The sequence below is a fragment of the Ruditapes philippinarum genome, unplaced genomic scaffold (assembly GCF_026571515.1).
Source record: "Ruditapes philippinarum isolate M1 unplaced genomic scaffold, ASM2657151v2 ctg2063_1_1_1_1, whole genome shotgun sequence".
NCBI lineage: Eukaryota > Metazoa > Mollusca > Bivalvia > Venerida > Veneridae > Ruditapes > Ruditapes philippinarum.
In genome coordinates this window covers 67,004-84,736 of record NW_026853715.1, presented here as the reverse complement: position 1 = coordinate 84,736, position 17,733 = coordinate 67,004, and the positions used below count along the sequence as shown (strand labels likewise).

Below are 17,733 nucleotides of genomic sequence, written 5' to 3'. Positions count from 1 at the left end.
ATTACAGGTTGGTTAGTGATATTAACATGTCAGTAATGTTAAGCCACTTATGGTGTTCCCATTAAAGATATTTTCTTACGTAAATGTACACATTTGCAAAACTTGAATATTGCAGTTCATACATTTATCCTGCAAGTACCAATTGATATTTAAATATCAATGCAGGATAAAACAATTACACTGCTTATTGGAGACTGGTCAATGCCTCTTTAATGTTCATTTCAGACACAAAAATCAATGGGAATTTATTAAAGTTTATATAAAATATTGCATATACATGTATAGCCATACTCCATGCACTGATTTTAACTTTAATTGGAGAATTTTTGCCCCCAATTCCCTTGTAGATAAGAAAACAATCTGTTATCATTAAGTACTATAAAGGAAACTAGGTCATGGAAACTAAACAAGGTAATTATTAGCTGCAATAGTTAATTTAATATTGAATTTCCCCATTTATATTGTCTTGAAGCTTTTGTAGTAGTTATATTTATCCATGTCATATCAGATATGGATTGATTAAACTTGCTTGCAACAATTTTGATATACAGTATATTACTTCACTAATGCTAAGCATTTGTTTATGTTATAGTTTAAATATTGTGAATGTATTGTACTGGGAGTAAGCTATATTTTAATTTGTTACACATGGTAGTTTATTTGTACTAATGTCCTTTACGGATTATTTTCAAAGTTTGCTTGATACTTATTGTTGTTTCGTATATACAACACTTTCTCACAGTATGTTCAGTGTGAAGTTTTGTACCTAACCTAATAGTGTTAATATGTAAATATCCTTGCAGTTATTTTTTTTTCACCAACGAAAATTTAATAGAATACTCTATCTCTATTATAAACATGTACAACATAAATATATATGTATGAAATAAACTACGTCTACTAAATAAAAACGAAAAACACTGTATTCAGTCTTTATGCCTTTTATTTATTTTGAACTAAAGTTTTAAAAGTAGAGACCTGTCTTTTTGCTCCAAAAAAAAGAAAGTAAAAAAAGAAAGTTTAATGTCCAGGTAAAAACATGTATACAGGTCATGATGACGCTGAAGTTTGTGACGTCATGTTTACTGGAGTTCCTTGTCGTAGTGCCACTCGCCATGGCCGGAACCAATACGCTTGAGGTTGGTGATGCGGTCACTGAGTTCCTTGATGGCGTTCACCTGTTCCTCCAAGTACTCGGACTCCAGGAAGTCGCACATCTAAAAATAGATACATACATGTATTACTATCATGAAAATAATTATTATAAGTAATAAAATAATTGATATCAGGCACATTTTGTCACTAGTCCTATGATTAAGATATAAGGTAAAAATAAAATCGCCATGATCAAGAGCATCAATGAGCATCGCAAAATCAACTAAACATATAAAGTGTGCAAAATATTCACCAAAACGCACCTCCGAACATTCAGAGCAAAATAATAAACAAGGATAGACCCTCTTTGAATTAAAAGGCACTACGTTCCTGCCGGCGAGTTTTACAATAATAAATGAGGTTACTCTAAAGTAATTATAGAACAGAGTTTAGCTTCCACACGTCCAAAGTTAATCATAAAATATATTAACTTCCATTGTGGCAATTAATTGTAGTGAAAAAAATTAAGTCAGCCTATCATATAACTTTATCAATTAATTTATGCATGCTGTTCACATAAAATTTAATTTGACGTACCTGTGCATCGCCGTGGCTATCGGCGACCTTGTGAAGGTCCAGAAGGGCCTGGTTGACACTCTTCTCTAAAGCAAGAGCTGCTTCCATAGCCTCAAGACCAGTGCCCCATTCGTCACGCTCTGGCTTCTAAAATTACAATTTGTTTACATGAGAAAGCATGGAAATTATGTCTAGATTTACATCACCAACGCACGACTTTCAAACAGTGTATTTCATTGAATCCTTAAATTCGTCAATTTTACGTAGATCTATAGTTAATCAATTATAAAATTAATGCCAGTGCATAAATGCATCAACAGAGACCAAAATATTAATTATACTCAATGAAGACATGAAAAAAGACACTAACGGTGATGGCCTGAAGGACAACGCGACCGCCTCTCTTGTTCTGATACTTCATCAGTTTCTCCGCGTGCTCACGCTCCTCATCAGACGACTCCTTGAAGAACTTGCTGAATCCTTTCAACGCTACATCGTCACGGTCGAAGTAGTACGCCTGCAAAGTTCAAAGAGTCATTAGGTCATTCACCAAAATTACAAATTTAGTAGTGTCAAACCTGAATCAACATTAAAGTAGATAAATAAACTGTCACATGTTACTTCCGGTCACTGTCCCTTTCTTGTAAGCCTATGTATTTTAACTTGAACCTGTCTTGCGATTACAGGAAGAGGACTTGTTTATTATTGTGAACATACAGTAATGGCCAGAGTTGCACGGACAACTTTTACCACTAATCGGAATATTATTTCAATTCAGAATTGTTCATTACACATTGACTAATGCCTTGAAAATTTTATTTTAAATGAGTATAGCTAGGCATTCGTCTTGTTTAAAATTAACCTTTCAATGGCTATCATGTTTAATTATCAATCATTAATTTTTATCAGTACTTAATCACCCAGGTTATCCTGACATTGAGACAGCCAAGTCAATGGATTCAAATTTATCAGGAGCGACCGGAAATATAATAGATATGTCCTTAACGTAGATTAAATTAATGCGGTTTTAGTGCGATTACATCACTAATGTTCTAGAACATTTAATGATTTTATCTTTCGTAACAAATGAAATCTCAAATCTACATGATATGTGCTTCTTTCCTTAAGCCTTTCATTGTCTCATTATTACCAATGTCTGAATGGATATGGAAGGCAACAAAACACAGGTTCAAGACAGCGGATTTTAAATATAATAGTCATGTTCAAGGACTTAAAAGAACGTTAATTGTTATTTAACTCAATAATATAGTGCACGAATAACTAAAAATAACAGCTTTAAGGTCAAATCAATGTGACCGACAGCCTAGGCCTTCAGGATACTAGATTTACGCTGTATCAAAAACAATGTAGAAAGAAAAATAAAAAACAACAAAAAACTATACAGTATTACACAAAATTATGTCTATTAAACAGATAAAAACATGAAAAAGTGTAGATCTATTATTAATTATATAGTATTAAGCTAGAACAGCTTGTAAAATACCTGGCTATTCTATTTAGTAGTCTACACATACAGTACAGTATGCTTCCTAAAATAACCCGAACTTATGTCAATACGCAGTAGTTTCGGTGAAGGTCACGGAATCCATGCAAGATCAATGTAATTATATCTCAAGTTCTCAAGTTCATAATGCAGACAGTCTACAGTAGATGTTTTGAAAGAATATCAATCCCGATCATCAGTTGAAATTTATAGTCCCTCTCAAACTGTACTGTACAGTAATATACATGTTATTTATAAACGTGTAAACATAGAAACCGAACTTACCATTGACATGTAGCAGTAGCTAGCATACAGCTCCATGTTGATCTGTTTGTTTATTCCAGCTTCGCTATCCTGGTGGAAATTCTGGCGAGGTCGAGAAACTGACATCTTCGATTTCTAGGCTTTAGACCGTAAGGTGGTAAATTTTAAAATAAAAAACTTGTTTAAAGTTTTAAAGATCTTAAGTTGATATTTGCCCGTACGTTCACTGACGCAGCAAGACAAATGATCATGTATGAGTTTACACAGCTAGCTCGGCGTATTTATAGTGTATTGATATCACGTGGTATACTACAAGGCCTATTGATTTACAATATAGTGTAACATGGCGTACAATAACATGTGTTACAAAACGTGACGCAGTTCAGTTACACACCAACGATTCTTATGAAATAACCATTAAATGAAATGGCTGTTGTTTTTTTGTACTGGATTATAACCTGTTGTTGGGACAGTATTATGTACATGTATAATTTTAGCTAACCAGTGAACTTCACGGTTTCATCCGTCAAATAAAACCTCCATCCGTTAAAAAAAAAACCCATAAAAGCGATCAGTGCATGTTTAATTAGATCTAGATCTACTGAATATTTGGTAGAATTAGATCTACAATTTGGTAGTTTAATGAATTTTAGATATTTTTGAATTTCATTAATTTGAAGGCTATTTTTTTTTGTGTTTATATTTTTTCCGTTTCTTCGCTTTTTGTAGCTTTTTTCGCGCCTTTCATGATCCACACGTGCAGTAGTGACATTATGCCCATCCAAAGGCATATAGTGAGTGAATGGGTGAAAGTCAAAAAAGGTTTCATTTTGCCACGATTTCTTTCAATTTCATAATTAAAGTTCCCAAAAACAATGAATAACTCACAGATCCACACAAAATTTCTGTAAATATCCATAAGAATTTACCTATATAATGCTTAGTTTATAAAAAGAGTGGGGCAGTCTTTTCAAATTTCAGACAGATTTATAATTTTACCCTAAACATTTTCCAATATCAACTATTGCATGTATTGGTCAATCACCATTTTGACAGTCAATCTTTTGAAATATGACGTTAATTCAGCTCAACTTGACCATGAAAATATGAGCATAATGTCGTCACAGTTTTTGTTTGACATTAATAAGACACTTCTTCTGAAAACTTTCACCCTTTATTAATGTTGTGTTTCTTGTTGTTTTTTTGTTTTGTCTAAATTCTTGTTGTTTTGCTAGTAACTTTTCTACTTGTTTATTAGATCTACTTGAGTTGTATGGAAAAGCTCAATATATATAGCTTAATTTGCGTCTTTTGTAATTTGATTTTTTAACAGCATCGACTCGTCTGTTTTGATTCCGTATTTAATAAGTTGCTGAGCTATGGAAAGTCAATTATTGCTATGGAAGTCACAGTTTTCTGCTTTTTTAGATTTTACTGGTTGAAATGAGTCATTGGTTGCTATAGAAAGTCCATGTTGCTATGCAAGCCAGTGGTTGATACTGAAAGCCAGCGGTTGCAATAGAAGGCAATGTTGCTACAAAAAGTCATTTATTGCTATGGAAATCACTGGTTACTAAGGAAAGTCGATTAATGCTACCAAATTCACTGGTTGTAAAGTCATATTTGCTATGAAAGTCAGTGGTTACTAGGTTATTGGTTGCTATATTAAAAAGGTTAGTGATTTATTTATCTGAAATGTTGCCTGTACCTGAAGTATGTTTGTTGCCTGTATCTGTAGTGTCTTTGCTGCTGTATATGTACATAGTGAGTTTGTTGCCTTTATCTGTAGTGTGTTTGTTGCCTCTATCTGTAGTGTCTTTGCTGCCTGTACTGTAGTATATTTGTTGCTGTATATGTAGTGAGTTTGTTGCTTTTGTCTGTAGTTTGTTTGTTGCATGTATCTGTAGTGTGTTTGTTGCTTTTATCTGTAGTGTGTTTGCTGCCTGTATCTATAGTGTGTTTGTTGCCTGTACCTGTTGGTTGTCTGTTGCTGTATATGTAGTGTGTTTGTTGCCTGTACCTGTAGTATGTTGGTTGCTGTATATGTAGTGTGTTTGTTGCCTTTATCTGTAGTGTTTGTTGTCTGTATATGTAATGTGTGTGTTGCCTTATTTGTAGGGTGTTTGCTGCCTGTATCTGAAGTTTGTTTGTTGCCTGCACCTGCAGTATGTTTGTTGCTGTACATGTAGTGTGTTTTTGCCTTAATCTGTAGTGTGTTTGTTGCCTTATCTATAGTGTGTTTGTTGCCTGTACTTGTAGTATGTTTGCTGCCTGTATTTGTAGGGTGTTTGCTGCCTGTACCTGTAGTATGTTTGTTGCCTGTATCTGTAGTAATTGCATGTTTGTTGCCTTTATTTGTAATATGTTTGCTGCCTGTATCTGTAGTGTGTTTGTTACCTGTATTTGCAATAGGTTTGCTGCTTGTACCTGAAGTGTGTTTGTTGCCTGTATTTAAGTGTGTTTGTTGCCTGTATTTGTAGTGTGTTTTCTGCCAGTATCTGTAGTGTGTTTGTTGCCTGTATTTGTAATATGTCTGTTGCCTGTATCTGTAGTATGTTTGCTGCCTGTCTTTATAGGGTGTTTGCTGTCTGTTTTGTAGTATGTTTGTTGCCTGTATCTGTAGTATGTTTGTTGCCTGTATTTGTAATATTTTGCTGCTTGTACCTGAAGTGTGTCTGTTGCCTGTATTTGCAATATGTTTGCTGACTGTTCCTGATATGTAGTATGTTTGATGCCTGTATCTGTAGTGTGTTTGGTGTCTGTATTTTTTGTTGCTGTATATGTTGTTTGTTGCTGTATATGTAGTGTGTTTGTTGCCTTAATCTGTAGTGTGTTTGGTGTCTGTATTTTTTGTTGCTGTATATGTTGTTTGTTGCTGTATATGTAGTGTGTTTGTTGTCTTAATCTGTAGTGTGTTTGGTGTCTGTATTTTTTGTTGCTGTATATGTTGTTTGTTGCTGTATATGTAGTGTGTTTGTTGCCTTAATCTGTAGTGTGTTTGGTGTCTGTATTTTTTGTTGCTGTATATGTTGTTTGTTGCTGTATATGTAGTGTGTTTGTTGCCTTAATCTGTAGTGTGTTTGGTGTCTGTATTTTTCTGTGTCTGTTACCACACAGTCTCATTTCTTAAATGTTTGTATTTGTTGCATCTCTAACATGTTTATTGCTGGACTTAGTTTCTTATTCTTCTCTCATGATTTAAACTAATCAAAGTGCTGCAGCACTGAATGCGACGGACATGCAACCGGAGAGACATATTAAGGCTTCTTTTAGAAAAAAAACAAAAAACAAAAAAAAACAACACAAAATATATAACAGAGAAAATTTGTTCAACAAGTTCGAGATTTGTAGAGCAATATATTTTGTGTCCCAAATTGATATAATTCAGATTTTCTACTTTCAAGCACTTAAATACAGAATGAAATTTATGCCTAAAAACTCTGGTCAAACTTGTAAATCAGTGTCTTTATCGATTTATTCTAAGAAATGATATGTAAATAGAAAAAAAAACGAAATATTTCTAGAATAAATCCAGGCAAATAAACTTCAAACATAATACATTATACATTTGAGAATGCTATTTAGAATTGCTTCGTGTTATATCATAGTGGGCATACAGACAATAAAATATAAGTCATTTGTATTTTTATTTCTCTTGGATATGTCTCATTAAAAAAAAATTGGTTAAAATCATCAGCAATTAATAGTGTATTTCTTAGATTTTTTTTATTTACAAGGTAAAGATGTAGAGGCCAGAGCACATCGTTTTTATTTTAATTTAAATGTCACTTAAGCACTACAGTGTTTAGTTGTCCTTTTCAACTTCACACTAAATTCCATTTTCAACTTGTTTGCTTCTTACAATTGTATAGCATTTCTAAAAGTATTGCATTACAATCCGCTGGTTTATTAATTACATGTTTAATGTGTACTTCCTAATCGCCTGTCCAAAAATCAGAACAGGTGATGCAGAATCTATTTTTAGAATAGCGAAGGTTAACTCAAATCGTGACCTAGTTAAATATGTAAACAAACCACAAGAATCGGAAGTAGAACTGATATTATAACTTCCTTACCATGAAAGACTACATGGCGGTAAAGTGTCTTACATGCATTTTCAAAAATAGATATTTATACTAGCCATTGTACTGTATCTAATATATTAATAACTGCTGAATATTCAGCTAAACCCGCGGTATGAGTCACGAAAATAGTTCTTCTTTTATTAATGCGCGAGGTATCCTAGAGTCTCGAAAAACTTTTGATTTATTAATAATAATGTTTTGTATAATGTAGAAATATTTATTTCCTACTAATAATGTCTTGGAACTCAGAGGTTACACCTTTATTGTAGTATAATTTGCTGTCCTACTTTTTCGACAGCGGTAAATCGTTTCAGCAGTAATTTGCATATTGCGCAATAATACTACGGGACTACAACGTTTTTATCAATAATATACGTTCATATTTTAACTTGGATAACTTAATTTGAAATTGAAAAGGCTAAATATGGAAGACATTAAGATATCCAGACAAAGTATGGGAGTTTTGAAGGATCAAATTCATGTACTATTTCTTGGGCTGTTAATTGGTTTAGGACACATTGCGCGAGTGTAGCCAACGAAATCCCATGTGTAGATGACTTAGCTCTGAACGCGCCTGAGGGCGCGTCCGTCGCAAAAAGCTATCAAGAACATGTTACAACTAGTCCATTATATACATGTAGTATGTCCTATTTAAACAGAAAACAACTCAGACTCTGGTCAAATAAATACTTATTATCAATATATTATCAGTGATGCAAGATATAACAGTATTAAATAGGTTAGGTCACAATAACTTGGACAAATATCTCAACTAGATACAACTAATTTATTAGCTACAGTTGTTTTGAGGGGCTTGTTGTAAATTGTTTGTACCTTATTATCAATAGAACCATTTTGTATCTGACTCTTATGTTGTTATCATCAAGTGTTGGTGTTTTTCTGGGACATAAGATAGAACATGTGATGATGACTTTATATCTTCTTATATATAGGTTATTACGTGGTAACTGGATATGGTGATGTATTTAGAATACATGTTACAGTCTAATATCACACCAGGGACAAAGTCTACAATAAACCAACTGAAGCGCCATTTTGAAGTGTGTGCTGGACATTTCTGCCCATCTGTATGTTATTTCTAAATGAAGTATGACCAGGTCAATTTTTAGAAAGACTAATTTGTCGTGGTGAGCATAATGCAATCTTTACAGCACTGGTTCAAAGAAAACAATTTAGCTCTCTCAAAGGAAACTAAATGTTGAATACTTATAACATTTCTCTATTATACTGTGCATTTGTAGCATCACTTTTCATTGGATAATCAAGGTGTGGTGTTTATACTATATACACAGCTTTTGTAAATTTGTGATTTCTTTTTTCTCCAATTACATTTGTCTAGCAACTTGTGTTATATATGCAACCAGCAATTTATATTATTACTTATAAAGACTGCTGACAGATTACTTTGCCTTACATAAACATGTACATTTGTATTTGCATATTTAACCCAAGCAGATGAGGGTTATATTACAAACACAAATGTAACAGTTTATAAACAGCATTATTTTACAGCCATCAACAATTTTTATAATACAGCAAATGTCATTTCTTAAAGGCAAAATGAAAATTAATCAGTAAGTTGACAACAGCCGTGTACAATTATACAAATGTCCCGATCATCCAATAAATGAGTGATGTTATAAAAATGCAGTATTATAAAGGATCATACAGTGCCCTCCAAAAGTCCTTTGACATACTTAAAATTTATCATTCACTGGCAAAATTTGTTTCATCTGTCAATAGTTTATACAATATTTGGTTCTGTTCATGGGTAGAATAAAGGGGGTAATTCAAAAAAGCATTTAATAAAAATTCAGCAATATGAGTGCTTTAATAAATGAGATATTTAATATTTAACTTTCTCTAATAAAGATATGAAGTTTCAATTAATAAAATTAAAATTCTCCTAAGAAAGGTTTCCACCATGTTTTGCATCAAAAGTGTGTTTTATATTGAAAATATGAAAACTGTAAGTCATGTCTACTACACTTTGAAACGGTACGAGGCCACTGGTTCCCACAAAGATCATGCTAGGACAGGGAGGCCAAAAGTTTCAGACAAAAGAGATGACCGACTATTAGTGCGAGCTTCACTGCAAAACAGGAAAGCAACAGTGAATGAGCTGCGACGAGATTGGCAAACCTCAAATGTGTTTGCTTCTGCAACAACAGTGAGACGTCGTCTACATGAGGCAGGACTTTATGGTCATTTGGCTGTAAAGAAGCCTTTGCTTTCACCAAGACACAGGCAACTCCGTTTGAACTTTGCCAGAGAGCATGCTGATTGGTCTTGGGTTGATTGGTCGACTGTGATGTTCTCAGATGAGTCTAAATTTAATAATTTATTCCAAAGTGATGGGCGTGTTTATGTTCGCAGACGTTCAGGTGAACAATTAAGAGATGACTGTGTTACCAAACTGTCAAATTTGTGGGTGGTAGTGTGATGGTGTGGGGAGCAATGAGTTATAGGGGCACAAGGTTTCTGTCTCGTGTTGATGGCCGACTTAATTCACAAGGATACATCAAGATTCTTTAGGACTGTGCTATACCTTCGGCGCATTTGTTGGGGTATGGTAACAACTTCATCTTCCAGGATGATGGTGCTACCTGCCATAGAGCTAGCATTGTTGAACAGTGGAAAGATGAGAATAAATTTAAGTGTTTAAAATGGCCTCCTCAGTCACCTGATCTTAACCACATTGAAAATTTGTGGCAGATTGTGAAAATTAAACTCAGAAATAAACACAGCCATAATCTCCGTGAGCTGGAACAAAATGTTAAAACTGTTTGGGAATCAGTACGTCCTGAATCATGTGAAAGACTTGTAAGAAGCATATCACGAAGGATTCAAGCTGTAGTAAGGGCCAGAGGTCACACAAAGTACTGAAGTAGATCACTACTTTCATAATTTGCATCACGTTGATGTTCACTGTTTTCAAATTTACTTGTTGTTTATGTGTTATACTGAGATGTAAAATGTTTTTTCTGATTAAACAAAACTAAATAAATACTTTTACTAAATTGATCATCATTTCACTTTTGATTTATGTTTTACATTACTTTAATTGTGTAAACAACACCAAAATTAGTTTGTCCAAGGACTTTTGGAGGGCACTGTATAACACATCAAAAATCTTGTTTTCTTTTTATAACATTAAATAGTAATAATCAATATAAATATTAATAATTACATCACATTATGTAAAACCCGAGCTAGAGATCACCTCTACATAAAGACTATACAGATTAAGTGTTCATATCGGAAGGTTGACCATATTTAGGTGACAAGTAACCTAAAAGATTTCTGAAAATCAGCGTCGTTCTTTTTCTGCTCACTATGAGCAACTTTACTTAAGATCAAATAATAACAGCAATAAAGAGACATAGTAATAAAGAACAAGAACTACAATATTAAAGCCATTTCTATTATGGTTATAAGATTCTTTATAAATAAATGCTTTAAATCAGGTTCAAAAAATTGTAATTGACCAAGCAAAATAAATATTCAACATATCATCAAATTTACTCATTATTAATTTGTATTGATTCACAATTTGATAAAAATTAACTTGTTTTGGCCTATCACCAATTAACATGTTTAAGCCTATCATAGCACTAGTACCCCTGCAATTTAGAAAGTAAGTCTATTTTATTTATCTGATCATAGACATACAGCATATAGTGTTTCAGAATGAAGATCTAGAAGATTCTTAACATTCTGTTCCAGAACCTCCTCTTTCTGACCGGGCTTTCTATACAATTTTACTTGTCTGCCATTAGTTCCAGCTAAAACCTGCACCTGAAAATAAATATAAGAACACACAATATATTTACTGACATTCTCAACGAACATTATTTTACCTTTATTGCCAGAAAAAATGGATTATATGTATTATATCTGAATTGGTAAGGTTGTAGTCAGTTTTGGAAAGTACATACAGACCTGTGAAGGAATTCAAACCTTCAATATTGTTGCCCAAAAACTGAAGTCACTGTAATGTGGTCGTAATTGAGTTTAACCATTCTGCTGGATAAAACTGTTTTAAGTTAGATTGTGTTAGTTGGTGACAAAAATAACCAAGGCTAGGCTAAAATAATGTTGGTCAGTAAGTGAATATTTTTATAACTTAAAAATATGCCTGCACACAAAATTTTACTTTCATTGGGATCCAAAATACTGGCTTTTTTGTTTTACTTTTATTACAGATTTTATAAAGGACTAATCACTTAGTCCCAACTAGAATTTAATTCTTGTACAGAAATTATTTCTAATCATTGTCATTTATTACTCTGCTACATTTTCATATACCAGACACAATTATTAAGAGCTCTAAACACAAAATTGGTGAAAAAGTACAGTATAACATTGGTCTTGTTAGTTTTTTTTCTTTGATTTTAAACCTTACCATGCTAAATATTTTAAATAGTCTGGTCCCATCTTTCAAAAACTGTACATAACCTTTCATCATTTTAAGAAAAAAATTCAAAATATGTACAAACTGAACTGCAACAGTGCGGACCATTATCAGACAGCACATCTGTACCAGCTGATCTTGGTCTGCACTGTTCCTACTGGTAGAATCTGTTACCTCTAGCAGGCTAATGATTAATGAATTTTGTTTACCTGAGATTGTAATTGTGACATGGTACAGGTGTCACCTCTAGGATTCTCTAGAAGTAATGTTCCTCTACAATTCTTCCCACCTGCATCTGTATACTCTATATTGGTGAAATGACAGACCGGGGAGCTTAGACTGCTGACAGGCTGCTTTCCACACTGCTCACCAGTGCATGCAACTACATACAAAGTTTTAGTGTTTAAATTGCTGATATTTCCAGATGATGACAATGGTGTCTGAATATTAGCATCTGAATACACTTCCACTTTCCTTCCCCTAACACCAAACACAGACTGAACCTGTAAAAGATATATCAATTTCACATCTTATATATACATATTATTTTTGTTACAAGTCCGTGTATGTAATGTATTCAGGAAAGAAATTATTAAAACAAACCATTATATTTTTTTTACCACAATCCACTATAAAATATGTACTTCATTAGAATTTTGAAGTGTGACCTTTAATTACTAACCTGTTCTTTCAATGAATTAGAAGACAAGGCAAACTGACCCTGAGGGTTTTCTAACAAAACTGTTGCCTGGTTTGAGCCTTCCCGACCCTCATGACTGCTCATTCCACACAGCTGTACGTTGACAAATTTGCAGTGAGGTTTCACGCCATTTTTAACAGGGGCTGGTGGCAAGGCTTGTACTACTGGAGCCGGTGATGAAGTTGAGCCAGCACCACTAGCACCCCTCCGAACAATAGCCATCTCCAATTTGTTGTCTTTAACCTTCAATATACAATGAATTAAAATCTATGACTACCTGTGTAAGTTATAATGGAAATTATAAGTTTAGTTTTGTTTACAGTATATAAACTAAAAAATCATGGAGTATTTAATGTAACAAAAGAAAGAACAATAATTTCCACTGTTAACTCCATGTTCTTTAAATGAAACAGTGCTGTAATTTTGGTTTCCTCTTCGAAAAAAGTATATCTACTTATATACTAAACAATTACATTGAAAATCTAGCATGAGTGAAATTCATGGTCATAGAAAAAAGTTTTTTTTTTTTATTACAGTCTATAACCAGATTTCTTTGGAAAGTTAGAGTGTAAGTCATTACAGTAAAAGTTACCTTGTAGTCTTTCTTTTTAGGATCTGACACAATAATAGGTTTCTGGCCTGCTGGTACAGGATAAGGTACTAGAGGTTGTTTGATGGTAGAGAAGATAAAGTCAGAGAACTCTGTGATAACTTTGCCAAGTTCTGGAGTTGTATCGTAATAAACTGTGATGTCATCTGTGGGCATTAAACTGGCCTGAAAGGATCATTACATTAACAAAGACACATGTCAAGGAATTATAATTAAATACTAATATATACCCTCAGATAAGATCACAAGGTGCAATTTTTACTTTAGTACATGTAAAAAAAAATCATGACCATCTTTATACAAAACCTCAAGTATGAGTGACAGTAAAAAACAATTATAAGCTTGGTGCCTGGCTTCCTCAAATTAACAATGAAGAATTAATCAGGCAAGAACAATTAACTTTAACTGAATTTAAAGCACTTCCACAAACATTGACCTAAGCTTCTTTTTTCTCACAGAATTTTGTTCATGTAGGATAAGTGTGAGAGTTAACAAATTTATGTTTTGGTAAGTTTGATAAACTGAGCAAAGATATGATGGCATGAGGTAATAAATAGTAGAGACAAGACTTTATGTAAAACAGCTATAATGGAGAAATTGGAATAAGAGCCCCTAAGCCACAGAATCAAAATGACGATTACTAATCTATCAAACAATATAAAGTGACATACATCTTTCCTCAGCTTTTGAATACGGTTAACAACGTCTCTTGCTAGACCCTCATCTAACATGGACTTGTCTGGTGTCACTTCAAGCAGAACCAACACCTATAATATAACAACAGATTATGCAATAATCATTTAGTAATTTACATCATTTTTCTGTAGTTGTTTGTTTTGATTATAATTAACATTAACTCTGTGAAGCTTACAAGACAAATTGTTTACATCTATACAACCTTTGGTTCCCTTCATGCAATATGAGACTTTATAAGTAAAGCAATAAGTTTTCTCTTAATTAATTAAATACCCTCCATGAATAGCTTCCTTACATTTCAGAAATGTAAGTCCCTTACATACTTCTAATAGCCAAGAGGTGAAAGGCAAATGATCTGAACTCAAAAAACTTAATTGCTTATTGTTTGCTTGTTTGTTTCATTTTACGCCTTTTCCCCCGACAGTATTTTAGTCATATAGGCAGGTAGTTTCCTAACCAACGTTCCTGGAGAGTTACACCAGTACTAGACTACCTTCCTCCGTGCTAAACTACCATAGCATCTCCCGGGGATCGAACCCACCCAAGAGAGGTAACTGGATTAGAAGTCGTCAGCTCTAACCCCTCGACCACAGAGGTGGTATATAAATGCAGAGCAAGTTAGACCTCTAAAACATACACACAGATGTAAGCTTATAACATACAATACCATTTCTTATATCTTTGTAACATTGTAAGGTATTTGTATGGATTGTGTATGGAGTATGAAACTCATAACATCTTTTACATCAAACCTTTCTTCTATAACAGAATGTAATAAAGTATTTAATCTTTTATCTACACATAAACCCTTACCCTGCTGGAACCAAAAGTAACTATCATTTACTCCCAGTATAGGGTCAGGCCAGTCTGCATATGTGTGCAGTCTGACCAAGCTCTATACTATTGGCTGATCAACTTTAAATTTTCTTAAAAATAGGAAACATACATGTATAATAAATTATACAACTTCAGCAGATAAAGTGTTGATATTTTAATCCATTATTTCATATACCCGCCATTTCACGTCGTATATAGGTGAACGATGTAAACACCTTTTCTCGCCGATGTAGGAAGTTATAAGCATTATGTATAATGCTCTCAGTATGCTATAATCATAATAAAAGATCAACAGTATTAGGCAATCATACATGTGGGTAGGCATGAGCATCGTATGTTGATGATCCCTTGGCTCCATCAAACTGGTACATAAGTCGAAGATCTCCCTCCACCAGTTTATTCCCGAGCACATCAATCTCTCCTGTCTGCTGGAAGTCCATCAGCTGTGCATCTGTTAACTCCTGAATGGCTTTAGTCACCTGATATATATAAATCATGTATTACTACACACATTCTGAAACGTAGTCACACACGAGATATTTACACAATTTTGTAAACTTTAACAAGTCATTAAGTAAGTAAAATATACTAAATTTTAAAATAACCAAACTAGCACAATTCTTATATGCAGTGAATTCTGTTAAAATGTTGATATCTTTTATAAAAAATGTTACAATAGAATGAGAGGCATTATGGATCAATATATTAATCATATATGATGTAGAATCATGTTATACCGCATGTAAGTTTTTTCATATCTTTGTTAAAACAATATACTGTGATGTCATAATTAATGTCTCATATATGTTGCTCTAGTATGAAAGCAACTTATTTTCTAATAAAATTTATGGCCATCAATTTGTTAACAATATTGTTAAGTCAATTGTAAATATTTTTCACAAGAAACTTTTTAAAACTGAAAATATTTCATCATCTTAAGATCAATCTGAACTAGAAATTTTAATCTGCACATACTGCTTTAAATTGTTGTTTCAATTTGGCTCCCAGCACTCTATGGTCTGGTTCAGCATGAAGCCGGGCACCATATTTCTCCTTGTCTGTAGTAGTGGTTAGTTTCTTTACATTTAATTCCTGGAGGAAACAAAAACCAATCAAGTCAAGTCAGGTAATATTTATCTTATACTGTGAGGTATAACAACATAAGACAACAAAACCACCGAGCTGACTAATAAACTACATAACATGGTAACAAAAAATGCATATTTTAACAGATTAACCCACTCAGTTTTTATAATGTAATGTAAACTACTGATACAAATTAAAGCAAAACATGACTTTTCAAAAAGAAATTTTGTTTTGAAATCCATAGTTGCTGAGTTCTATTCAATTCTGATGAAGTGTTTAATAGAACTTTGTCTATGGGCCAACTTGCTTTGAGATAAGGGGGCATTCTATAAAATTCTGGATCAGACATAGATAGTGTAACAAATATGCTGTAGTCAACTTTTAATACTAGTTATGTTATCATGATAAACACCTTTGAATACTTGACTGAATTGTCTAATTTACCAATTACATTTCATGACCAATTCAGAGATATGTAATTCCTTTTGTCTGCATATATTTACACATAGAATGAATATGCAACAGGATGAGCAGAAAAAGTTAGATCAACTTGGTTTCAACCTACCCATATGCTGGGTTCTGCCAGATAAAACTGAGTTTCAGATAACTGCTATTAAGGTAATTATCTGTACCAGATCAATACTTACCTCAAGTATATAAGATTCCAGTGACTGGATATCCTTCAACACATCTTGATCACCAGCGATGGCAACTACTTCTTTTAAAGGATACTGTAAATTAAATAATTCAAGCCACATAATAAAAATATTTGAAAATATTCAAAAATTCCATATTTAAATCCTATAATCAATGAAGATTTCAAGTCCATTTTTCTTTTACATGTATTATATGCATTAACTGATGGAGAAACATTAAAATTGATGTGATTATCTTAGAGCTAAAGAACAGGTTCTTAAAAGGCTGCAACTACTCATTAATATAAACCCAAATAAACCTAAATATAATATTCTTTACTTGGGGAGTCAAATAACAATCATTTAAATCTTTCTCTTAGACTAATGAACACAAATCCATACGGACCAAATTTACATCTTCAGATTTTTAAGACTGAAATATTACATCCATTTATAGGGAATCTGTTTACCAGCTGTAAAATATCATGAACATTTTAAAAGGCCAGTGAAGCTTTTTGCATATTACATAGAATTAAAATAAAAAAATCTCAAATTCATGTAACTAAATGGAAAGAGGCAATCAAGATGTAGTGATATAATGATAAATGATATTTACCCGGATAGGTAATGTATTCCTTTCTCTGACAAGACGTCCAAGTTCTATCACTGACTGCATGCTGGCAACAGCTGACTCAATGTGCGTGTCAATCAAATCCTCCCTGATAAATTATAATATATAAAACATTGTTCATAAACATAGTGATCTAGTATATCAATAAACATTTAACCTTTGTACAGCCAGAACTGTCAGACCTCGCCTCATATGACGTCATTCACGGGAACAGATTTGAATAGAGTCATGTACTTATTTAGAACATTTTGTTGACATAATTTCGATATTTTTATTCAAGATAATGTTTTTATTTATTTTCATTAATTTTCTAGTACTTTAATATGATTTTATTGAATATAAAAGTCAGTAAATCACCTTTTTCAATATCTTTAAAAAAAAGTATTTTATAAAAATATTGGCGGCACATGGGTTCATAAAGGTCATTCTCGTAATCACGTGGTCAAACATTTTGGCAATATGGCGGGCAAGTGCCGAAATTTTTACCTGTCGGAAACTATTAGGTAGTTTATGTTCGTAATAAGATTTTTATTTGTCCATCCTTGGCTTATCAACAGATTATATATAGAGTTTTATCAA

The 17,733-nt window shown here is 33.0% G+C and overlaps 2 protein-coding genes across 5 annotated transcripts in view; both read right to left on the bottom strand.

Moving 5' to 3' along the window:
- Positions 1–925: 925 nt before the first annotated feature.
- On the bottom strand, positions 926–3,703 carry LOC132737626 (soma ferritin-like). Its single transcript, XM_060724960.1, has 4 exons — positions 3,461–3,703; positions 2,042–2,188; positions 1,693–1,818; positions 926–1,217 (listed from the first exon to the last, which is right to left on the bottom strand). Exons 1-4 carry the CDS (start codon positions 3,563–3,565, stop codon positions 1,083–1,085), a joined length of 513 nt encoding a protein of 170 aa, XP_060580943.1. The 5' UTR covers positions 3,566–3,703; the 3' UTR covers positions 926–1,082.
- Positions 3,704–10,955: 7,252 nt separating this feature from the next.
- The window catches only part of LOC132737624 (isoleucine--tRNA ligase, cytoplasmic-like), a 28,209-nt gene continuing 21,431 nt past the window's right edge, over positions 10,956–17,733 (bottom strand). For all 4 annotated transcript variants that reach the window (XM_060724957.1, XM_060724956.1, XM_060724959.1 and 1 more), the window contains exons 21-29: positions 17,140–17,242; positions 16,536–16,619; positions 15,778–15,894; positions 15,114–15,281; positions 13,941–14,036; positions 13,252–13,434; positions 12,642–12,902; positions 12,169–12,462; positions 10,956–11,343 (exon numbers count right to left, since the gene is read on the bottom strand). In XM_060724957.1, the coding sequence (XP_060580940.1) occupies positions 11,206–11,343; positions 12,169–12,462; positions 12,642–12,902; positions 13,252–13,434; positions 13,941–14,036; positions 15,114–15,281; positions 15,778–15,894; positions 16,536–16,619; positions 17,140–17,242 (1,444 nt within the window). In that variant the 3' untranslated portion in view covers positions 10,956–11,205. The remainder of the gene's footprint in view (positions 11,344–12,168; positions 12,463–12,641; positions 12,903–13,251; positions 13,435–13,940; positions 14,037–15,113; positions 15,282–15,777; positions 15,895–16,535; positions 16,620–17,139; positions 17,243–17,733) is intronic.